Here is a 26865-nt window from a genome sequence, read left to right as displayed (position 1 = left end):
CAGGTACTAAGAAAACAGTGTTGTAGTGTTAGGTCCCTAGCTCGAATCGCAGGACAGTGTGTTTCTATTGCTTGGGTAGTATCCCCGGCGAAGTTGTGTTTACGTGAGATATACAGGTTGATTGCAACAAGGACGTCCTGGGACACTGTACTATATATTACTAGGCAGGCCACCGGAGAACTTGAGTGGTGGTTGGATGCTGTGGATGAATGGAATATTAGAACTATTATTGATAGACCAATTGATGGGCAGTTGACAACCGACGCTTCCGGTATCGGTTGGGGTGCCGTATTTGATGGAAAGTTAGCGTCGGGTGAATGGAACAATAGAGTTAGTAGTTTGTCTTCCAACAAGCGTGAGCTTTATGCCATCTTGATGGGCCTGATATCATTCAAACGTTATATGTGTAATAAACATATACAGATATTGTCGGACAATGTTACTGCGCTTGCATATATCTCCAACAAGGGAGGTCCAAATGTATACTTGACAAAAATTGCCAAAGCAATATGGGCAGAGGCAGAAGACTGTGGACTTTTGCTGAGTTGCAGGCATTTGGCAGGAAGGGAAAACGTGACGGCAGATGCCTTGAGTTGCACTCTAGACAAGGCCATTGGATGTAACATCCTCAGTTATTCAGAATGTTGGACAGAGTTTGGGGTCCCCACACGTTCGACAGATTTGCAAGTTGCACAAACTCCCATTTACCAAACTTCAACAGTCGGTTTTACGAACCGTTGAGTGCAGGGGTGGATGCTCTGGCACAGGACGACTGGGACAGTCACAACAACTGGGTGAATCCACCGTTCTGTCTTCTACCCAAAGTTATCGAGAAAATCATTCAGCAAAGGACAAGTGCAACAGTGATTGCCCCTCTATTTCCATCTCAGGTGTGGTTCCAGAAGGTAAAGGAAATTGCGATAGCACCCCCAATCAAGATTCCAAATTGCAAGACATCGTTCCAAAGGATGGGCCCAGTTCCAGAGCCCAGGCGGAATCTGGGTTGGAAAATTCTTGCTTGGAGAGTTTGTGGCGGAGTGAGCTCAGATCTAGGGGTTGGCCTGAGAGGGCAATAGCACAAATCCCTCTTTGTTGGGCTAAGTCAACTTTGCAGTCTTATAATGCTATCTTAAACAAGCTGTGTGTGTTTCGTAAAAAGCATAGTTATAATTTCCCACCTGTGTCTGAGGTAGCCACTGTATCTTTTCTTTGTATGCTAGCAGATTGTTCTGAAAAACCCCAGATCTGTACTTAACACTGCCTTAGCAGCTATGTCAGCGATGTTTGATGCAGCTCGCCTTCCTGATTTAACTTGAATATCAGCTGTTAGATGGTTAGTTACCACCCTGGTTAAATCTGGTGCTTGTGAACCTATGAAATACTCTTCAATAATGCCTGTTGAAGCATTTTGTGCCTTGTTTTCAGGTATGGACAATAATGAACAATTATCCATAAACGACTTGAGACTTAAGACCATTTGTCTGATGGCGCTAACACTGATGTTGAGACCGTCTGATATTGCTCCCAAGGGGATGCTGTTTGACCCTGTTTCACATTCTGAAACACCTATGGTTCTATCTACAAGTGACATTGTGTTTTCAGATGAGGGCACAGCCAAGATAAAGTTGCATGGAATAAAAAATGACATTAGTAAAGCAGGTTTTACCGTTGAACTTCAGAGACACTCAGATACTAAGATGGACCCTGTGCGTGCCCTTCGTTGTTATTGATCGTAAAAAGTTGGAAGACTGAGTATTTCAGTTGGATGGTTTCAGTTGGATGGTTTAGTGGTCATGACTTTTCTGCAAAATCCTATCGGCCAACAGGTGCAACACATGCAATAGAGAAGGGTGTTGATCCTAAGACTGTTCAAACAATTGGACGATGGAAGAGTTCTGAGGTGTTCTTAAGTACAACCAGAAATTATTGAGATTTTAAGATTGTAATTTTTTATATTTTTTTCACTCATTACTCACGTATTAAATGTGAATATTAGCAGAACATAACTCCAGATTCAAAGACAGGTGAACAGTTAGTATTTTGTCAAGTCACCATTTGCAGCAATGCAGACTTCAATGCGGCGGGGCATACTACTGATCAAAAGTTAGAAAGTCGTGGTCCATGCTGTCCCAATATCGGACCACCTCTTTCATTTTAGCAATTTTTGTCAGATTTTTCTTATTGACACTTTCCTTCATAAGTCTCCAAACATTTTCTATTGTAATTGGGTCAGGGCTATAGCTTGGCCAATCTAATAATGTCATATTTCTGGTCCGAAACCAGGCCTGTGAATGCTTCGAACGATGTTTTCGGTCGTTGTCCTGCTGGAAAATACAAAAATGTCCATAGAGCACGTGAGCAGATGGAAGTAAATGTCCCTCGAGAATATCTGTGTACCGCTCACTGTTCATATTTCCTTCAATTACACAGAAGGGCGTTGCCCCTAACATAGATATGCCACTCAATACGTTAAATTTCGGACTGTACTTTGGGCTCTGATACAAAGGTTTTTCAGTATGTTTGGTCCAGAATTTCAGTGTATTAGGAAACAGCCACACAGAACTTTCATCTGAGAAAATCGCATTGTCCCAGTTAAAATTTATATGCTGTAAGCACCAGTTCAACCTTCGCTCCTTTTGTTCAGGTTTCATGATCGGTGATGGTAATCCTCGACTTTTCTGCCAACCCATTGCATGCAGCTCAGTTCTAATTGTCCCCTTACAGACAGCCACAGTTCCTCTATCAAAAATACCCAGCCTTAAGTTTTCTAAACTCCTTCGTTTGTATTTAGAAACAAGAATACCAAGCCCCCCTCCTGTCACCGACAGTCAATTTTCTGGGCCTACCTGCGCCTCCCTGGTGCTCAATACCATATCCATTTGCAATATTTCTCAAAACACGATAAACAGTGGACAAAGGGAAGCCTGTTCTACTTGAGATCACTTTAGCTGATCTGATGTCCTTGTTATAATACTCTAAAATCAACTTCCTCTTCTCTAAATCATCCATACTGAGGATCACTGAAAATGTCGTCTGCTAGCAAGTAAACAAAGGGGGGATAACTCTTCACAAACTAATGAAAAAGGATTAACGGCGTCGTCTCTTATGAATGAAACCAAGCACTTGATAGCTGGTCAAGGTTGTTTATACTAGAAATCCAATTAAACATATTCCTAAAATTCTCAATAATTTCTGGTCATGCTATAATTACACATCATATCTGCCCAGTGTATTCTCGTGAATTCAGGACAATTACGTCCATACTAAGGTACCACAGGGTGTGGTCACTGTTTTATCATAGTTTACCCTCTATTGTTTTGGGAGGAATATGTTACTGTTAAACATGGTTATTGTTATACAAATTAAAATGTTGAGATTATCAGCGTTGTGTATACCTTGAGTCATGTTTAAACGTGCTCATGATTTGACTACATTCATGTTATTGTGAATCACTATGCTATATTTTATGTGAGCTTCACAGGAGTAGGTTACTTGTTATCTTCCCTTGGCCATCATGAGCATGTTAGTGTTGCGAGGTATATTACTGTGTTTTTTTATTACAAGCTTTTCCAGTGTATTTTATTTTATTCTTTGCACTCAGTAGTTGGGCATTTCGTGTAATAAAATTTATGTTAAAATTGTAACACTAGTTGTGTTGCTTCACAATGACAGATATTTGTTAAAATAGTTGTCATGTTAAGCGCCAACGTGTACTATTACACCGGTGACGTCACACTCTCGTGACGTCACGTTTTCATTCTTGCTCTGTTCACTCTTTTCCTAGATTGTTATTATCTTGCATTGTGCATGTTGTATATTACTATTATATGGATGTATAGGAGACAACTATGCTGCGTGTAATATTGGAGGGATGGGCATTTCGTGTAATAAAATTTATGTTAAAATTTTATCACTAGTTGTGTTGCTTCACAATGACAGATATTTGTTAAAAATACTGACCAAAGCGGCATTAAAACAAACCATTGGCTCACGTGTCCAACAATTGTAGGTGCATTATAGTCTGTTTGCCTCAAAAGCGGACCGATGAATCGCAATCTAGTTTGCTATCCAAGGTTTTAATTTTTATGACATAAATTCTACGAAAAACTCACAGAGTTAGTCTGATGTTTAGATTATTATCAGCGTTTCATTGGGTATTATATATTTGTTAGTTTTCGAGATAGATTGCAATTCATCGGTCCGCTTTTCAGCCAAACGGACTATAGTCTAAGTGATACCAGGAAGTAAATCCTATTGTAGATCGTGTGTTGAACAATCATTTACACGGACCAGGAAGTGTGTGCAACGGGCGTAACACTTAATGTGGAAAACCTTGATAGTTGAGCGTGATTTCTTCTGCATTATCTGAACAAATATAACAAGGAAGTTATGTCACCTGCACTAAGTCATTATGTTATCAGTAGGCCGTTGTAATAGATTATGACACAAGCGTTGGATAGTTAGCTAGCGATAAGTTGCATGTTGAGTGATAGACGACTCCTTTCAACATGTGAGCTGTTAGTCTGTCTCACTGTTCCTACACAGAAGCACTTTTTTTACCTTCCACCAGCAAAATGCAAAATTCTATATGAATCAAGTCTACATTTCCTCAATTTTAGGAATCTATGAGTTCAGTGCGACACTTTTTAAATTTAAATGGAGTAATTTATTTGTATCGGAATTACATACATATTACAAACTAAGCATTAGTCCAGTGCACTGTTGATGTTTGTGTTAGTGTGACTTGTAATATACCATGCCTTGTGTTGCTCTTTGTTTGACTGCGTGTTGTTCAAGTCTGAAATATTCCAGTATTGACGGGTGTTCTACTTTTTGGGATTTGTTGTTGCTTCCTTGTTTCAAAAGTAGAAGTTTTCCAACATCAGCTGAGATCACCATGGTGATCTATATATTTTCTGTCAGATGATGCAGAGTGCGTTGTGAGAACATGTAAGAAAGGGACGACCAGAAGACAAGTGTCAAGATGCTTAAACGTGTTATTAAGTTGTGGATACTTCCCCATTTGTTTATGTTTTTTTTGTAAACTCAGCAATCGCTCAGCTTTTTACCGACAGGCTATGCATCATAGACTCTCGACTAGAGAATCAGTGATTGATATCATCAGCATCCATCTATGTTGTACTGAGCAGATTATCAATATTGCTGTATTCGTTAAATACAGAACAATACTGGAAACAGTTTAGAACTATTTAACTGTGTGAAATAGTCCTTATCGACGCACAACAGTATGTATACATACAGCTAGTTTCTGGAAAACCACTACCAGTGCAGATGTGATAATTGAATAGGGGACATTCGTTTATGAAATGTATATCACCCGGGTGTACCCCATTTTGTCACAAAGCATATACTTCCAAGAGGAGCAGCAAAAACGGAGAAAAGAAGCACGTCGTGTGATAATATCACTTCTTATAGATATGTATACTTCTCACACAAATTAAAGCAACACAACTTTTTAATCTCATTACATTTTAATTTGTTGAAATTGCAAATAATGGAATGATGCAATAGAAAGGTGAAACATATGTACACAGGATTAACAAAATGAAATGGTATTGAGCAATAATAGACTTACAAATTATCAAAGGCATGTACCCGTGAAACAGTCGTGCAAAATGTGCTGCATTGATGGATCAAAACGTAACATTAAGGTTCAAGTCAGTTTTGGACAGTGAAGCAGTGTTCAGTAACGCGTATGACTACATTGAGCACAAATGCAAGCGTCTGCACATCTTTGCATTGACCAAATGAGCCTTTAAAATTGCTGTTGTGGAATGTTCTGCCATTCTCTCAATGTCATCCAGAGTCTGGGACGAACATGGAGACCGTAAACAAGACGTCCAATAATGTCCCAAGCATGTTCAATGGGATTGAGATCAAGTGGCCTTACAGGCCAGTCCATATGTGTGATGTTGATCTAAACAACATCGTTAACAACTCTTTCTCAGGCTTTATCATCAATGGATGGGCATTTTCATCCATAAAAATAAAGTGAGGACCCCTTGTTGTGCCAGAGGAATGATTACAGGTAGGTTTCCACCGATCAGGGTGCATGTGTGAAGAGTGGAGCACATTCATGCCACACATTTTGCATGTTGTTTCTGAGGGTGGTTATGTATTCTTTGACTATTTACCTTTCAGTAACATGTCGGCAAAAGTCGCTATCGATATTGATAAAGATATTACACTGAAAATACTTGTTGCTTAATTTTTGGTGATAATAATATTACACTGAATATACTTGTTGCTTACATTTATTCTGAGGAGTATATTTTAAGCTCTACGCCCATGGTATTCTTCCATCCATGAGGCAAAAGCGGTACAATGTACAGATACGTATAGCGCAATTGCAAAGGAATCAAGTATATAACTTGGTCTTGGTCTCGGAAAATATTGCCCCTATTAAATACGACGTTGTTGAAGCATTAATAAACATAAATTATTTTGCATGTATTTTTTTAATTTGAATAATATGAATAAAGAATTCCCAGGTAACACACAGCATTTTCACAACGTTGTGGGAAGGTTGTAGATTGGTAAGGTCATGACACAACGTTGTCACTACGTTAGTATTACGTCGTTTTATAAAGTTATGTCACAGCGTAATAACAACGTTGCAAATTTACGTTGAGGAAACATTATACTTTGGGTTCCTCACAACGTTATAATAACGTTTCTTATAATGTGGTGCCATGGAGTTTTCTGTAAAACGTTTCAATTTGAGATTCCTTCTTCGCTATTCAGCTACAGCTTCAGAAAACAACTTCCAAATTGACGAATAAACATTGAAGTGAATTTCTGCTTTGTTTCTTATGTACTGTTCGCTACTGGGAAAGCTATTCAACCATTTACGTTATGCAGAATGTTTTAATGGACAACGTCAAATACACTAGCATCCAATAACTCAATACACTTTATCACAACGTCAGACCACAGCGTTGTGGCAACGTAAATTGGAGTATACAGAATAACGTTGTAACAACGAAAGCAGAACATTGTGACAGCGTGAAAGTGTTCACTGGGTTGTTGAGGGCATCATGACAATAGCGTGGAGCACGAACACCGATATTCATTTAGCATGTCTCAGAAGACTTATTTCATGGAACATCATTCAGCATCTGAAAAAAATATTGACTGAGGCATTATTGCTGAATGTCATCACATAATGCATCATGCGGATTTAGGAAAAGTTGGTTGTATATGTATTCAGGAGTTGGTGTCAGAGTTGACTGCTGGGCATACGGTCAGTTCTACACTATTTCTTTCACTCATTACACCTACAACAAATACCAAAACGATCATACCTGGATTGCTCTTCAGATTCCGTTTGCCTTTCTGTGGTTTGGCGTACATGTCTTCAATATTCTCACTTGTTCCTTCTCTGCTCTTTACTTTATTCACTTTGGCATACACATCTTCAAAGATAATATGACACTATTAATACATCAATATTCTTCCTCCTATCAATAATACGAATGACTTGTTGTCCTATTTACTCTATGGCTGAATAATAGGGTCATGTAGTTGTGCAGACACAATACTGGAACATTTATTGATGGATGGGTATATTTACTCCAGAAAAAATAGATATCATCCTCGTCAATCCAGGAACATCTACGTGGATGATCTCGGGTTCTGTGACTATAGAACTGAACTTTGACAACATGGCAACTGCTGTCTAACTACATGATGATAATGACAGTTCCTTCCAGATGATGTATGAAATCAATCAATCAAACACGATCAACATTACGTTATAAAGTTTCAAATAAACACGTTTGCGATAGAACTTGCAAGTTGCGCCTGGCTAGATGTAATGTTTTTTTGCTCAGCCATTTGTCCATTCAAGGAAGCATACTCGTGCTTTCGTCACTCTCAAGCGTATTTACAGAGTTTTCGTCCGATCTGCTTTACAAACGAAAAATACATATCTGTATTGGAACTTCCTCATCTCCTTTGTTTGGGCCAGTGCAGATACGGGCTAGAACCGGTCTTCAGCAAACCATGCGACTACGTTGTCAGGTGGTCAGACTCGCTGACTCGGTTAACACATGCCATCGTATCCCAGTTATGTAGAGAAATGCTCATGCTGTTGATCACTCGACTCTCTCTTCCAGACACCATTATTTACAGACTGGCGTCAGACATTTGTTTGGTTTCTTGTACACGTTCAGACATTTGACTGTTAAGCTGATAGTTGATGAAAGCATGAGTCATACTGCTACACTTTTACAGATTTCTCTTCGAACTACCAACAGCATCTGGCACACTTACCTCCATTTGGTGTTTCCTGCCGTCCTTTGTGCGGTTTTGCGTACACGTCAGTAACTACATGTGTGTCTGCATTCGTCTTCACCTTCTTCACCTGGGTGTAGACATCTGCCAACAGCAGAACATCTACCTGATGCAGTATCATTCATGCAGAGGAGCTCACAGTGAGTTTGGTAGTTGTTCCTTGGCAATGCAGTTTGGTGAAGTAAGGTCTCATAGGCAAATTACACCCGCGCGCGCACGCACACACACACACATGAATATAAACTTATACACATTCGTACGTGTTGGATCTTGTAGAAGTAGATTGTGTGCGCTAAAACTGATGCCTTTGATAACACTTTTAAATCGTGAAGACTATTGGATCTTGTAAATTGTTGAGAAATTCATGCAGTTATGTGAAATTTCATTTGACGTAAATCTAATATTCCAAACACGATAGGATCACACCATAGTTAGCATTCTCACTCCTATATCAGACAAGTGACTCCAACTGGAATCTTCAGAAATGTCGTAATTGTGACCTTTACCAACATGATTCTGATCCTCAATACTGTAATTAGCCGGTTCTATATCCGATGAACTGGTGTACAAAATATTGTCCTGCATGACTGAAATATGCATATAATGAATAAATTTATATGTATCCGCATCCTTTAATCACCACCCCCCTAGTCAACAATTAACGAAGTATACTGCTAAGAAACCTAGCCATTATTGGAACCTCGAAACAAAGGGGATATTAAGCTAACAGTTATCTATGAGAGGAACAATGTCTGTTCCATATGCAAACTGAAACATTTCATGTGTGTTGAATCTTCAAGGGAAACGTTCTGTTATCTATAAATAATATGCTCGTGATAAACAGGAAACAAGAATATGTAAAGGTTTAATAGTAGCACATATTCTGTACTTTGTAAAACTAATGATTCTCATAGAACAATTCACCTATGTAATGCAGTCATTTTCGTTACCTTTATCGGCTTGATCGTGATCATGTATACTGTATTCAACCGGCACTACGTCACACGAACTGGTGTATATTATGTTGTCCATCATGACTGAAATATGCAAAAAATAAATGTCCCCAGATTTATTCACATGTAAAATAAAAATAACATTTTATCATTATTACAGATATGGAGGGTTTGTAAATGCCACAATTGATAATACGTTTTTTGAATATGTTGATGTGTTTGAAGTTAATAATGCATTCACAATATTTCACTCCTACATAAATGTCTCCATCATTTAGGACAAAGGTTCAGTAACTTGCCTTTTTCGTCCCCTTCAGTTACTCCACTTTCAATCAGCATTTCAGCACTAAAATTAAACAGCCAAAATAGGATTGAAATGGTCTCGTGACGGGAAAATACACTAATGGCCATAATCAACATCTGTAAACATAAACAGGTTAATTACCTTCTTTACCATGAATGAGGCAACACTGCCATGAAGTGATGTTCCCTTATTTATTTCCCTCAATATATATAGCCTCATCTGTTCTGTTGCAGTCACATCTGCTATTTGAATGTGGCTCTAATCACAGTGGAAATCTTCTCTTTCCCAATGTTAGGGACATACACTGGGACAAGTTAGCCTCAAACCTGTGATTTCAAGAGGGGCGGTTAAAGGAAATGGCTATTATTATGAATGTTACAGACACAGACGCACCTCCTGGAAGGGTTTCTATCGCGTCGACTTTTATCCCTGACATCTTCTGGAAGAAGAATACAAATATTAGTTGGTGACCGACTGACTCATGATTTGTTTTTAACGATAATTCAGATGTAACTGCTTGTCAGCTCCATGTGGGAGGACAACCTTTCAACGATGATACAGTTAGATAACACTTCATCATGAATGATTTAAATTGGCCTCACAGCGTCATGAGTTGTTATAACTCGGACATTATCCCAAGCATTACCTTCAAGAGAGCGACGTCTTTTTCTGATACAAATAGCTGCGACGATGACAACAGCGATGACAGCAACACCTCCTCCAGCTGCTCCAGCGGCGATGGCAATGGTGTTGGACTCACCAGCTGTGTAACCAGACGTTGTTATTGGGTTTCCTTTGGTGTTGTTGGTGGTGGTGGTTGATATTGTAGTAGGATGGCCTGGACGTATGAAAGACTGGGTGATAACGTTTCATGGTACTATTGACTTATTGATATTATACCTATGGTAAGGTATATTTGACACCAAGCAGTAAACTGGGCACATTTAGGTCCCAAGTGCACAAATTGTCTGTTCCGCTACGGCTTTCACAGCTTTCTTACGGGAAGTGTTCTCTGATAAAAAGTGGGTATTACACCAGTGTGCGCCAACGTTTACAGTATTATTCAGAAAAACTGAGTATATGAATGAATGAATGAATGAATAAACAACTGATCTTTGTAGTGATTGCCGCGGTGTTGTTTACATGTATTAATGTATTTACGTTGGCACAACGACTTTGACGGATTATCTTTCAATACTTGTGTGTACAGTTCCGTGTCCTTCCAAAAAATTTAAAACATAATTCTGCGTGTTGCGTGTCTTTCACTTGCTAAGCCTGAACGAGGAACTATAGTATACACACGTTGATAACATGTATTGCAACTTTTCTTAAAGGAACATTTTGGCGTCATTATTCATATAATGCATAGTCTATTTCTTTGTATAATATGTAGTCTGTTCCATATGTAGTGCCGTTTGTCAAATACGATCTATATCTTGCCTCGTGAAAGCTAAACATACTTTTTTGACCGTTTTGTCTCAACTCGTGAAAATATGGCTTTCAGACTTCACTCGATGAGATGTATATAATAGTGTCTAACACAAGTAACAAATGAAATAATGTTAACTGAAATATGGCTTTCGTCTATAGAAATATGTTCCCATCTTAGTAATTGTAGTGTTAAGGGATTTACAACCTTATCAGGTGATGTGTGTCAGGTAATTACACCTTGTTGGGGATTTAACGGTGAAGATTGTTTGTGTGAATTACCTGCTGACTCACCAGCTGTGTAACCAGACGTTGTTGTTGGGTTTCCTTTGGTGCTGTTCTTGGTGGTGGTTGATATTGTAGTAGGATGCTTCGACAATGGGGAAGTAGGCGTCTCTGACACATTAACATCTGAAGCAGCATTAATGTCCGTTTTGTCACATTATTGTTACTAATCTCAGCCACAACCGTTGTCTGTCACAAGGGACATGGACTAATTAGGAAATAAACATACTGTGTTGGAAAAAACGTATATAACGAAATTACAATAGCTCTTAATTTGATGTAAAGCCTTAACGCGTAACATGTTTATTTCCATTCTACCATAACCGCGTTATTAAAATGTTAAAAAATTACATACATCGGTGGTATATAACGTAATTATATACCTCAGAGTGACTTAATTAACCAATCACAATCCAGTACTCTCAGAAATCATGCTAGAATTGGTACTACATACATCTGCAACTTCCATGCATGTTGTAAGTATATGATGACCTAACATTCTAACTGAAACCAGATAAAAATGTTGGATTTATATAACTAATGGTCACGTCAAAAACATGCTCGAAAGCTTGTGAACAATGAATTACACTGACGACTTTGTCCCTCTTTGTGCATTTTATAACAAAATGAAAAGGCAATGAAAACAAACTATTGAACACTGTAGCAAATGTTACACTGCAAACTTTCTTTCTTTGTATGTACAATTGATTGTCATTACATTTCTGAATTAAAAGAAAAGGAGCAATAAGTGCTAAATGTACAAAGGCCTTTGTATACAGAAATGTTATCACTTTACATCTTGTACCTATAAACGTACTTGGCAGCTTTATTGAAGTTAGATTAACAAAATACTAGGACAATTGTATGTGTATATATTAATGACATACCAGATGGATTTAGTAACACCGAAAGGAGATAATAGATAGATGTCCCGTGCATTCAGTGTAGAGCTAGGTTATCAATAGATTTACGAGGTGCGATCAAATGTAGTATGTAGAATCACCAAAGAAAATGATACAAATGCAGTTATTTTATCTTTTATTTTTCTACATATTATCTGTCATATATAAGCTCAAGCAAAGTTGGTTTGTTATGTTCCAGTCTCCCGATCCCATTTTTTTTGACCTTTCTCTTAGTACCCTCAAAAACGGAAAATCTACAATAAATGCATCAAAAACCTCAGAAAACAAAATATGCAAGAAATATTTTATGTGTTTGAGATTGATAGAAGTCCCCTAGAATCACATTTATATATTAAAGTTCATGAAAAAGCAATTTGAAATTACAATCGCTTATTAAAGTGACTCCCCCATTCATGTTGACTCAAAGAGGTTGTTTTGGAGACACTACCCACCCCCATCCCCCTTTTCAGATGACGTAATCATGAGGGCATAGCTGATTCTAATGTTTTCACGTATGCATACATGATGCCAAGGGTTCATACTAAATACTGAATGGTAACACAAGTGTCAGCTCACAATATATTGTAAACAGTGTCAGCTTGAATATCTGGAAACAATGTTTTTAAAAGATTAAAATGGGGATGTCCTTAAAAAATAGCCCCATTTGAGCCCCTGTTGATCATGACTGGAAGTCATCCAATACTATACTGAACATATTTTATATGAGAGTATCTGAGGGCATACCATTATCCAAGAGGTACCAAAAGACAAATCGTTTTTCATTTTCTGCAATTTTGTTAGAAATATTTTACCCCAATGTGTTGTGATGACGAATATCTGGTTAACCACACTACCCACATATGTAACGTTTGGATATGGCTTTGCTAACGATTCCTTTAAAATAAAATGGAAGCTTTACAAACACTGGACATCGAGAATGTAGTTAGGCTACGTACTTTTTGATCGACTCTCCTAACTTCAATAAATTGAATTTTGAACGTAGCGTTTGGCTTTTAATGCGAGGAGCATTCATTTCAGACAAAATGTCCTTGCATTGTTGGAGAGGTGTTGCCATTGTACAACACAATATAGACATACGACTCGTAGTTGTTAAATTTCTACCCGGCCTGACACACTAGATTTAACAACAGGATAAATATATCTACTGGATTGTGATTTCACTTTGTTGCGTGTCACATGAGCAAGTTAAGATTAAGTCATATCGGTAATATTTCAATATACATTAACATACATCAACTATAACAGAAAGAGTGGACAAAAGGCAGTAAGATCACAGACATAGTTTAATAGTGATATCTAACGTTTAAATTTGGCTCGTGCTATATCTACATTATAAATATGAACTATGGGTCAGCAGCTAGCGAAGACGGAACACCACACGTATCACTACAGTTTATGTGTTGGTTGCTTTCACAAACATTCATCTATTACCTGTGGATCCGGTTATATCTGTGGCTCTCGGTGTTGTGACTGAAGCCGAATGAGTTGGTGTTGCGGTTACTGTTGATTGGGGCACTGTAACATCTGCAGCATGTTGTTGTCTTATTGCATCAACACTTCCATTTCAAAGACAAGGAATATAATTACCGATGTTGCTTTTTCTATGTGTTCTCGATGTAGACTTTTGCATAGCATTTGAATATGAAAGGCATTTATGAAAATACATTTATCACATAATTTACAATTCATAAATAATAAACGTCGTTTTGATAAGGAAATGGCCATCACGCCATATGAAAATACCAACATTTGCAGATTTTAATTACTAGTGACTCATACCATGACGCTGATGAACTATTTGTACTTATAGTCATTCACCTATTCAAATAAGAGAGCCAAGTACGGGAACTTTGTGGAGGATAACTGAAAATCAGTAAAAACAAATGATGGTTAACGATGCCTCACATATCGTCATCGTATTGCTCGTCTGACTGGCGACATTATCCACACACTGCCACCTGGATCCATTGTCTACGGCGGAGTTGATCCTGAGAGTCACATTGTGTTGTGTGGCATCACAGCTCACATTGACACGACCTGACAGATACCTGTTGAAGATGTCAGGGTTGGCTACAGTGGGACTGGTGGAACCTTGTGTTGTGTAGAAGACTACTGTATCATCTCTCTTCCACTGTCTGTCTTGTCCCCTAGTTGTGTTTCTGCTGCAGATCAGGGTGAACAGTTCTTCGTCTGTCACTGTCATGGGGGAACTTGTCAGGACTAAAGAACCTGATAACATATACAAACGGAACAACTTCACAATTAAACTCCAGTCATGTAAGTTTCTACATAGATTTCCACACTTTGTAGAGGAATATATATATAGAACGTCATACTAGTGTATTTGGATGTTTTGTATTGAACGAGAAGATGTCATGGGAGCAGAAAACAACTCTAGTTGTTTCTCTGTTCCCATGACATCTTCGAATCTTCGAATACGGAATTTGACCACGTCATACGTATTGCACCCCTGTATTACTATCCTAGGTTTACATGGGTATATAATAAAAATATCTTCTCAATCATAAACAATAACTATTTGTTGGTAACTAATGATAGATATATAGATAGATATATTACAGACAGATAGATAGAGCTGTGTCTGTAATGATTGAGATCCGAATGATTTTATACATTCTTCCAGTTTAGAGAACCTAACAGAAACTGCCACATAGAAGACAGATAACAACTTCGTCTACTTTATCGAAACTAACTGAGGCCAACATCAGTTCAAAATTTCCTTAACCATAACCGTTGATAGCCTTGATATAACCCAAGATACAACTGAAGATATAATATGATATCAACCAAGCTATAACCCCGACAAAGCGGTTCAACTAAATGCAATTTATGCAATGATATACTTCAGCACAGCACGCATCGCTTTATAATTAATCTGACGACTGCAACCTTTAGTAATGGTGATGGTGAACGTTCATGGACAAAATTGGTATAAATAATTTGAAATTTATTTTGTATTTCCAACAAAATGACATGAGGGCAAAAAAGACTAGGAACCGTCCGGTCAAGTAAATAGAACGTCTCCTGGGAAATGCAAGGCTAGTTGTTCCATCCTCCGCCATATCAATCCAGAGAAAAACATACGAAAATGCTCTGAAAGCGAAAGACTGTGTAAGCGCACTGTGAAGTAAAGGGCGACTAACAACTTAAATAAGATAAATGGTTGTTCTTGTTTGTTTGTATTGTTGTTGTTCAGCTGTGTTTCAGCGATTTCAGCCTCGGTGAGCGATTTCAGCCTCGGTGAAAGGTAGCGTACACACAGTTTGGGAAAAGGGAGAAATATCGGGTAATCGCATTTAAATACATGCACAAATAATTAAAGAAATGATTCGGGAAACAATTTGCGTTTGGCCAATATTTTTGGTTTGTTTTTAAGTTATAACCGAACCATCTAGTTTAATATATACTCATGCGAATAATGGTTGTCACCCCCTTCAATTTTTTAATGGGAGAGGGGTGTGGTTGAAGGGGTGACAGGTGTGTCAATATATCAGCATGAGAGCTTCCAAGAGACAACAACTCACCCATTTTGATGAACGAAGGATGATTTGACTACCTGTGACTCCGTGGCGAAACACACCTTGCATTAGAGCATTTGACCTTTGCACATGTAATAGTTTTTGGTTGAGAAAAAGCTGTTTGGGATTTTCTATCTTTTGTGTGTGTTTAAATGTTTCTAGTTTTCACGATTTCAAATTATGCCCCGAGAAAACTGTCCAGTATTTCCGACTATATACAAGTACACATACTTTTCCGAAAATCGGATCCAATATGAATTACACCATTCGGTATAAAAACACCACCCAATTCCTAAGGAGATGGTTTGTGTCGACATGAGACATCGTTATATTCCTGGGAAAGAACATTCTGGACTGTAGTCACAAGTAGAGCTTCTGTACAATTTTTGTACGAAAATAATCGTGATGTAATCATACTTTGAGAAAGGAGACGTGAGCAGTGACGTGTTACACAAATACCCACCTGCCTGATGTGAGCGGCCACCGAGTAACAGAAACAGGAGTAGATATATCCGATACATGGCTGTATAGTAGCTGTTTACGAACATCACATGAAAATACACTCCTCTTGCGTGTCCATCTATCCACGCAGCTCCGGTACTCCGGGGCCACTCTTCTCACACTTCACGCATCACACGTATCACATGAACGTGTCCTGTACATCACAAATCTCTCCCGTGGAACAAGGTAAACCAGGTTGTGTACAAGTCGCAATAACTCCACACAGTGACCGTCCATAGTTTGGAGTCCCTTGTAACACCAGGGTCGCTTATCAGCATCAGGCTATGTGTATCAGCCTACCCGCAACGTGATATTGTCTGAAACCAGGAAGTTGTTGTGTACAGCTTTAACCCGAGTCACGAGCAGTTGAAGGCCATACAGGTATAGGTATCGCTGCTCACACTTCATGCAAGTTTACACACCTGTAATTGCATCAGATTAAGTGATAAGGATATGTTTGCCGTGCATGTAACCAAATCATACAAATCCACTTGAACCTTAGCGTGTATCGTCAATGTCAATTCTGTTCTAACATGATTTACATGTGTCAATAACATACAGTAGTGATGTGACTTTAAGACTTGTCAACATTCAGAAGTCACTTGGGATGATGGCCAATACACGGTGACGTATCCTTTGACAATCGTAGTAGAGCTACTGTTAAACACTGCTAACTATATCTACTGCTACATACCCCTCCACAACCTCCACCCGTGCTGTAGAAGATTGTCACTGGGGCATGTGTTCCGTAGCTGGCTTGATCACGAACGGTATGGGTTAACACTCGACAGTATAATTGTAAATAATCGAGTCTGGACCAGACAATCAGGTGATCAACATCATGAGCATCGATCTACGTAATTGAGATATGATGACGTGTTAACCGAGTCAACGTGCCTGACCACCCGAACTCGTTATTTGCCTCATACGACAAGCATGGGTTGCTGAAGAACAATTCTAACCCGGGCCTTCACGGTTGTGGTTGTAGGAAGATATAATATCAAATGACAAAGTCAGTCTCGATTTGTCCCGCAACACAAGTGTGATCGCTATTATTTGCGTGGGTCACTGGAAATCAGTGACGTCATCTTGTCCACCAACGCCTGTCACTCACGCGATGAAAGTAAGTGATTGTTGCCAACGCCGATGGGGAAATTACTTCAACCAACAACAATATTGGAATCCGTAGATCGAAACATGCTGTCGAAGGTTAACCCATACTGGGCGTGTGTGTAATTATAATGAAATAATAAACAACGCAACAAGTGATTGAAATAATGAACAACGCAACACGTGATTGAAATAATGAACAACGCAACAAGTGATTGAAATAATGAACAACGCAACAAGTGATTGAAATAATGAACAACGCAACACGTGATTGAAATAATGAACAACGCTCCACCCGATGATGTTCACTCAACCAAGGATGCAAGTTTGATTTCCCCATTCAATAAGTTCTCGAGGAAGATATATTTGAAATTCCAACAGGGAAGATCGTATTAAATATGTGTGTTGCCGTGAAGTGTAATCTAATCAACAGCGTGTGTAAGAGTGGGCTCAGACCGACTGTGTGCCTGTTGAGATCACGATAATCACGAATACTGCAAGCTCTAGGTGCGTGAGGAATGGAGGTGTTATCGACTTGTCGAGTGAATGCGCATGGCCATATTATGAACATATACCAGTACAGTAAGTGTTTTGAAAAGGGAATTCACAATAGTACATAACCTTAAGCTAAATCAACACTCATACATGGATGAAAGTATACACAGTGGGGTATCTCAAGAGCCTATTTCAATGTGAATTGTGTGATTTGATTTGATGGGTGTTATTTTACATCGGGCTCCTTAACAGTTGTACATTTGCATTTGAAAATCAATTCCTGATTGAAACAATCATTTGGCAATGGGTACAGTACCATACACTATCGAAAGCAGAGATACATGATTTCATGTCAAGTCTGTCCTGGGATCAGCAGATTCACAAATACATCCTCCATGTTCTGTGTACCTGTCAGACGTGCTTGCTGTGGTCTATATATAACTGCAGCATGTTTCTCGGCCTTACGCAGTACTCTCTTCGACGCTTGAGCGGTGAACAAACCACTTCATATCCCTTTAAACAAGTCTGTCCTCTGACGATTAAAAAAAGGTCGTAAACCATTTGACTGAACAAAGGATTTCACCATATAAGTTACTTATCAGTCCTGTGTGATCAATATTTCAAACGTATGGTCGAAGCGGTAGCCAAATGGTTAAAGCGATGTCTTGTTACGCCAAAGAACCAGGTTTGTAACCCTGTGTGGGGTACAATGGGCTAAGAGTGGGGGCATCGGATAGAAATCACGTGGGGCAGGGAAGCACTTTCGCATCTGCATAATATGTTCCACAACCCTGAAATGACCTCTCGTTTAATTGCTGAGAAGCGAAATAGTTCAACCCCAGAGATAGCGTTGGTGTTCGTACTGTGCTGAACCCTGCAGTGGCTGGTTTGGTGGGTTGCTTGGCTGACGTACTATGTGATCGGACTGCTGTCTCGTTTACTGTGTAATTATGTTTGTGTAGAGAGATGCTTACCGGTCTCCTTGGTTGAACATTAATATATTTTCTCACTTATGTTGTTAGCATTGTTAAATATACGCTGTTTAAAATGTGGGGCTGTTCGTTTACTTCTGTTTAGATGCCTGGCGGCATATTACTTTCAGATCTACTTCACAGAGATGGCCTTACGTATGCAGTGCACCTATATGTATATTGATATCGTAATTTAATGAGAATCTTTGTTTTTTATTCAACGCAGCCCTTAGCATTACTCAAGAGATTTGGTAGTTGTCAACCAGTGACTGACATCATGAACATAAATCTACGCTGTTGAGGGGGCCATGACATTCATTACCTTAGACAGCCTGCCTTACCTTCAGATAATATTGACGGCCTGTTACAATAAGCACAGTCGCTTCTTGAAACGAGCACTCATAGCTTAAGACCTGTTACATCCCTGTTGTCTTGGCTTATTGTTCTGTACTGAGCTGCACGAGTCAGTGAGAATGTAAATGTGTACATTCTTTTCACCTGTACTTCAACGGTGCTTGTGATGTTCCTAATACATAACATATATAAACGTCAGACTCAGGTATTTGGAAGTGTACTCGTGATGTGGTCAAACCTACTACAGAACAGAAGTAGCACAATACGGCCGAGATATGATACCCTGATCACATAGTGTTCCATCCATAGAATGAGATAGGAAACCCTGATTACATATCGTTCCATCCATAGAATGAGATATGATACCCTGGTTACATAGTGTTCCATCCATAGAATGAGATAGGAAACCCTGATTACATATTGTTCCATCCATAGAATGAGATATGATACCCTGATTACATATTGTTCCATCCATAGAATGAGATATGATACCCTGATTTCATATTGTTCCATCCATAGAATGAGATATCATACCCTGGTTACATAGTGTTCCATCCATACAATGAGATATGATACCCTGATTACATATTGTTCCATCCATAGAATGAGATATGATACCCTGATTACATATTGTTCCATCCATAGAATGAGATATCATACCCTGGTTACATATTGTTACATCTATAGAATGAGATATGATACCCTGATTACATAGTGTTCCATCCATAGAATGAGATATGATACCCTGATTACATATTGTTCCATCCATAGAATGAGATAGGAAACCCTGGTTACATAGTGTTCCATCCATAGAATGAGATAGGAAACCCTGATTACATATTGTTCCATCCATAGAATGAGATATGATACCCTGATTACATATTGTTCCATCCATAGAATGAGATAGGAAACCCTGGTTACATAGTGTTCCATCCATAGAATGAGATAGGAAACCCTGATTACATATTGTTCCATCCATAGAATGAGATAGGAAACCCTGATTACATATTGTTCCATCCATAGAATGAGATATGATACCCTGATTACATATTGTTCCATCCATAGAATGAGATATCATACCCGGATTACATATTGTTCCATCCATAGAATGAGATATGATACCCTGATTACATATTGTTCCATCCATAGAATGAGATATGATAACCTGATTACATATTGTTACATCCATAGAATGAGATATCATACCCTGGTTACATATTGTTACATCTATAGAATGAGATATGATACCCTGATTACATATTGTTCCATCCATAGAATGAGATATGATACCCTGATTACATATTGTTCCATCCATAGAATGAGATAGGAAACCCTGATTACATATCGTTCCATCCATAGAATGAGATAGGAAACCCTGATTACATATTGTTCCATCTATAGAATGAGATATCATACCCGGATTACATATTGTTCCATCCATAGAATGAGATATGATACCCTGATTACATATTGTTCCATCCATAGAATGAGATATGATACCCTGATTACATATTGTTACATCCATAGAATGAGATATCATACCCTGGTTACATATTGTTACATCTATAGAATGAGATATGTTACCCTGATTACATATTGTTCCATCCATAGAATGAGATATGATACCCTGATTACATATTGTTCCATCCATAGAATGAGATAGGAAACCCTGATTACATATCGTTCCATCCATAGAATGAGATAGGAAACCCTGATTACATATTGTTCCATCCATAGAATGAGATATGATACCCTGACTACATATCGTTCCATCCATAGAATGAGATAGGAAACCCTGATTACATATTGTTCCATCCATAGAATGAGATATGATACCCTGATTACATATTGTTCCATCCATAGAATGAGATATGATACCCTGATTACATATTGTTCCATCCATAGAATGAGATATGATACCCTGATTACATATTGTTCCATCCATAGAATGAGATATGATACCCTGATTACATATTGTTCCATCCATAGAATGAGATAGGAAACCCTGATTACATATCGTTCCATCCATAGAATGAGATATGAAACCCTGATTACATATTGTTCCATCCATAGAATGAGATATGATACCCTGACTACATATCGTTCCATCCATAGAATAAGATATGATACCCTGATTACATATTGTTCCATCCATAGAATGAGATATGTGAGTTGTCTGAATGTGGTGGAATGTGCGCAAATCTGCATTTACCTGTTTGATTATTAGATTAATTATAACTTTGAGCCATCTATCTGGCAATATTCCAGTATTTCGTAGCAAACCAAAAAAATCGGTTTATGCTATTGACAGTTAAACGTACATAGACGAACATCCGACAGGTACTCGTCTCGTATCAAGTCTGAAACAAACCGTTTGTTTGCCTCGGGTTTATTTAAAGGAAACAGTATTCCACTCTCTTGAATATCTTCACGTAACTCGAACATCATCATATTCTGAGACATCATCAATTATTGTACATATGTTACGAAACAGTTACAATGAAAGTACTGAATATTTTATTAACCCTTAATTTTCAAAAGCCTAAATGACATGACAATGTACAGCAGATGATGGCACAGGGATGTAAGTTTTTACAAAGAGAATGATTATTCTAATTTGATGCCAGTGTTCAAACACAAACTGACGGGCGAAAAATAAATACACGAGTTTGCTGGAGGCTGAAAATGGAGCAAACAAGAAAAGATCTTAGTATGATGATATGTTTGATACAAGTACGAGTTTAACGTGAACATTTAACGTGAACCGATGACTGATATAGTCCAGTAATTATCACGTTTTGATAGTTTGTCATTTTTTGGGTAAAATCAAATTGTGAGATGTGTACATTCTTTTGCCAAGAGGTTATGGTTATGGCTGCACTCATTTGTACATTACCTGAAAGACCTGTGTACGTAAGATTATATTTCTGTGAACACGCCGGCCTGCACATATGCATGTACAGTAACGTCACCACCTGACAAACAAAACAGCTGTCAACATCGTTCACAAGTGTTGAAGCATGACTTTACCGATAACAAAGGAAGCAGGCAGTGTTTTCAATACACATAAAATATCAATTTCTGTTGAGCAATTCGGACTGACAACGTTTTGTAATTGTGCAAAATCGGTAATACGGGTAAAACAATGACGGTATAAATTGTTACTCTCTCACAATTATTGTCACAAGCGATGTATGGAAAAAAAAGTAACTATGTGACGGACACATATTCATCCTATCGTCTGTGTATCAGTAGGTTCCTTAAACACTTAGGCTTGGATTTTATTTTCACTGAGCATTGTATTTTTTCCTTATGATTGACTATTTGGCATCATTTGTTCCACTGTTTGTTTAGAGGACCATATCAACGTGTTGCGACATCACGGCATTCTCGAAACAACTGATGATGACTTCAGATAACCCGTAATTCCAGGAAACTTGTAGGTTCTGCCCCAACTGGTCCATTTTGAGGTTGGCTACATCCTCCCATCAGAATCATCCCCGGTAAATCCCGACCGTAGGAAAGCTTCTGGAAATACATTATAATGTATATTATGTTCGATAAACCGTTGTAGCCAGACCGACACCGAACTCTACGTCCATATTTATGCGTTATTTGTTCATGCTATCAACCAATAGTTTGTCTGGTCCAGAGTTTAGTTTGTAAAGGTGAGGTGAGGTGAAATTGAGTTTGACGTCGTGCTTGAGAATATTTCGCTCATATGACAACGTGCATGCGTGTGTATGTGTATGTGCAGCTGCTTGTACTAGCCCAGACTGAAGCTGGTTTTATAGTGCTAGCCCACTGAGATACCATGCCGCAGTGAAGCATGAATACCCCACTTAAACACATTATACTAATTCCGAGGCGACCAGTCCTTGTTGTACCCATTAATGCCGAGCGCCAGGCAAGGACCAAGAAGTACCATATTTTAACATCTTTTGGTATGACGCTGTCGGGGATCGAACCCGCGCCCTTCCGCTCTCCGGGCAGACGCTCTAACCACTACACCACGGAGGCGGTCTAGTTTGTAAAGACACCAGTGATATGACTGGTCAGCGGGGGCATATGCAGAATAATGTGATGATCCAGTCAAGCACGTAGTATCATTATGACACCACAGACAAATTATATACATAACCTATTAAGTACAATTACATTTCAGCAAAGGCTTTGACAGCAGAGTTTGATTAAAGGGAGACAACTTTCTACCAATTGTCTCAAAGTCGGACCAGAATAGATCAACAGCAATAAGACAACGTCCCATCACACGGGACTACTCCACTAGGTTTCCTTCAGAATCTGTGGCGGTGGGGTAGCCCGGTGGTCAAAGCGTTCACATGTCACGCCGAATACCTGGGTTCGAATCCCGATGGGTACAATATGTGAAGCCCTTTTCTCATGTCCCCCGACGCCATATTGCTGGAATATTTCTAAAAGTGGCGTAAAACCCAGCTCACTTACTCACTGACACCTTCAGAAATTCATCAAACACATCGGACCAGAACTGTAAAGCCTGCAGTATGTGTTCTGGCTCTGCTGAGCATGTACAATGTGGTATTGAATGGCATTTCTTGCAAACTTATAATGCAGTGATATTACTGCCGCTGTGAGTTTAATCCCATTGTGAACATATAATTCATTCTACAGTTTTTGTTATATACCTTTGATAACACAAACATCACGAATATTGCAGGTACCACCATCAAACAGAATGAACATTTTCAGAAGCCAGGCATCTGTTATGGAACAATCTCCCAAACAACATCTTAGGTCACCTGTGAACTCCACCAGTTCAAACGAGTGCTAAAACACAGCTTTTGACAGTGTCTTTGCCTGAGTGCCTCTGCTCAATTTGTGTGAACGGGCACTATATAAATACAAACTATATTTCTAGTCTGATACATATATAACATGATATAACATGGCGAGAAGATACACTGAACGATCGAGCATACTTTCAACCCTGTATCCCACGACCAGTTTGACCAATCCAGACATGCTTTGATGAATGACATGAGCACTTGCAACACACAAACAACGATCTAACTTCTGACAAAACAACCATTATGATTCACTAACTAGTCCACCCGGCCTCCCTGGTGAAGTAAATGAGAAATATATACATGTACACACGCCGACATGTGGGTTTCCTCTTCCTTGTGTTATTTGGCCCTGTCTTTCAGCACATGGACGTAAACACCTGACAACAGCAAATATTACTTTAGGTAAGTTACCGTGTGTCATGATCATGTAGGAATTTGCAAGTAAATAACAAATGGTTTTAATATAAAAGTATATTCAAGATTAATGTGTACAACATTCCAAAGAATATTCCTCCGTGGATGTTATTTGCACGTATAAAGGAACTATATTGTGTCTCATGAAATAATATATTCAATCAAGGTTATGACTTACTTAATTAAATTTGGTATCTGTGGACAAGGTGTTGATCGAGACAAACTATATACCTTGTGTCACTGGTTCATTGTACTGTTTGTGGTCATCAGCTGGTGACTTTTCTGATGACACTGTGTGTAGTATGTCATCCCGCGTGGCTGAAACATGAACGTCATTGTGATAATGATTAACTTATTTCGAACATTTCTTTTTGTTGTGTAACGCCAAATGCAACAATATTCCAGCTATATGACGGTGATCTATAAAACAATCAAACTTGAATCACTCCAGTGATTAAAATTATGAGCATCGATCTACGCAACTGCGATACGGCGACATCTTACAATAAGCGAACCTTACCACCTGGATGCAGTTAATCGCCTTTTACCACAAGCGTGGATTGTTGAAAAACAATTCTAAGCCAGATCCTCACGGGTAGCAGTAGTAGCAGCTGCAGTGGATGTGGTCAAACTGTTGGTATTATTACCAATACCATTTCGTAAGCCATATCAATATAAATAGACCATTCGTAAATATTTTCTATCAATACACCTTGTAGACAAATACTGTTTATTTATTGTGTCACATGTGCAGTTTAAACACAATGACTCACTCCATGGCTCTGCATTATAATGTCTTACCTCCAGATGTGTGACGTCTTATTCTAACAAATACAACGACGACTACAACGATGATGACTACAACTGCACAGGCGGACCCTGCAGCTATGTAAATAACAGTCCTGCTTCCCGAACCTGAAACAGAAGCAGAATAATCATTCCTTGAGAAAGTCAGTCATGATTATTTCGGTGTCAATATAGGGTGCACAATGAAGGGCTGGACTCCACCCACGTCAAGGCAGCGTTTCCTGAAAGTGATCAGATAAGTTCAGATAATTTCCATAAAATATCACACTTCAGAGCAGCCCAAGCTTGCTGGCTTGTGTCAAATAAACCTCTCCAACAGCGACGTCGCCTATTTCACCTGGAGTTGGACCATGCTTGTCCTGAACAGTCGTCGAATGAGCAATGAGTGCTTATATGGTGTGACCCTGCTGACTGGGTCGTTACTTGGATTGTCGATGGTGCAGGAAACCACTGGCCCAGAGTCCATTATTACTGGTCACCATGACAGGTAGAATATCGCTGACTGTGACAGTGTTTTGCACATTTGGGTACAAGTATACAGTGGTTTGCACCTTACAAATTTCGCCATGTATGACTACATATCTTGCACTTTTTCAAAACAGTTATTTCTCACACATAAGTCGACACACCATGATGCGACACCAATTGTGCTCAACACGAGGCAACATCAGGCAATCACCTATAACCTATGTTAAATATCATAAACAACACGATATGTATTCACTAGTTGATTAGAATTGTTCGTTTATGATCGCCACAAGTCAATCACACATTCCATGCTTTTCGTATGTTACCGTTGTCTTTAGCATCGCTGTCTGTAAGTCTTGATAGATCAGCATGTCGTCCAGACTTCGCAGAAACTGAAACCGATAATAAGGTTTAACGCTACCAATTTCTATTCTTTTGTCACAATATTAGGAAAATACAAGAATAGCAACATCAACTTCCAACATTATGGACACACTCAGACATGAGGCCTTCGCAAACCACGGCTAATTGTGAAAGGGTTAAGCAAACTAGAAGCTACAGGAAATCGTCTGCTTAGTTTGCAGACATTACACATTACTAGAATATAAGAGTAAGACTGATTGTAAGCAGAACATTGACGGTATGTCTGCTGTCCATGTAATGGCGACAATCAACAACTAATCTTCGGAGGGGGGGGGGGAGGAGGGGCACTCCTGTCAGACACAAGTTATTCATACCAATCATTCATTTAGCCCGAACGTTCATTTTATTCATTGGAATGACATGCTAGGCTACTACATACGTACGTTCTTATTAACCAAGATAACATCAGACTTTTGTTCAGCAGTATCCGAACTGTTTACGTCCATGTAAAATGAGAACATGTAACAACAGGTTCATAAGCTGATCAACGTTATATACGTGTTATCGCATATCCTGTCAAACAACTACACACACATAGAACTCATACTCATAAAAACGTGATAATAACTTCAGAAATAGAACTCATAAAACTTCATATTAATTTCCGAGATATTTTCCCTTCAAACACAAGACACTAGGGCCAATCCTATTGGCATACATATCAAATCTGATTCAACTATGAATCCCTTTTATCCGGGCTGGCAATGCTGGAATTCTAAAAGCTTCTGCTTTTGGGTCATAAATCGTT

The 26865-nt window shown here is 38.8% G+C and overlaps 1 protein-coding gene across 5 annotated transcripts; it reads right to left on the bottom strand.

Moving 5' to 3' along the window:
* Window positions 1–6327: 6327 nt before the first annotated feature.
* Window positions 6328–16556, bottom strand: LOC124269573. Of its 5 annotated transcripts, none has more exons than XM_046704601.1 (12): window positions 16212–16556; window positions 14115–14438; window positions 13641–13733; window positions 11284–11412; window positions 10220–10411; window positions 9967–10012; window positions 9569–9621; window positions 9267–9353; window positions 8817–8903; window positions 8296–8400; window positions 7326–7436; window positions 6328–7139 (listed from the first exon to the last, which is right to left on the bottom strand). In XM_046704601.1, the coding sequence occupies exons 1-12, from the start codon at window positions 16294–16296 to the stop codon at window positions 7129–7131; spliced, it is 1323 nt and encodes a 440-aa protein (XP_046560557.1). In that variant the 5' UTR covers window positions 16297–16556; the 3' UTR covers window positions 6328–7128. The 5 variants fall into 5 exon arrangements, with proteins under 5 accessions (XP_046560557.1, XP_046560565.1, XP_046560579.1 ...); XM_046704609.1 differs by having other exon boundaries at window positions 11296–11412; XM_046704623.1 differs by lacking the exon at window positions 11284–11412.
* Window positions 16557–26865: the final 10309 nt, after the last annotated feature.

This window comes from Haliotis rubra, unplaced genomic scaffold (assembly GCF_003918875.1).
Source record: "Haliotis rubra isolate DU_JTF1 unplaced genomic scaffold, ASM391887v1 Scf1016, whole genome shotgun sequence".
NCBI lineage: Eukaryota > Metazoa > Mollusca > Gastropoda > Lepetellida > Haliotidae > Haliotis > Haliotis rubra.
This window is presented reverse-complemented; position numbering and strand designations above follow the sequence as displayed.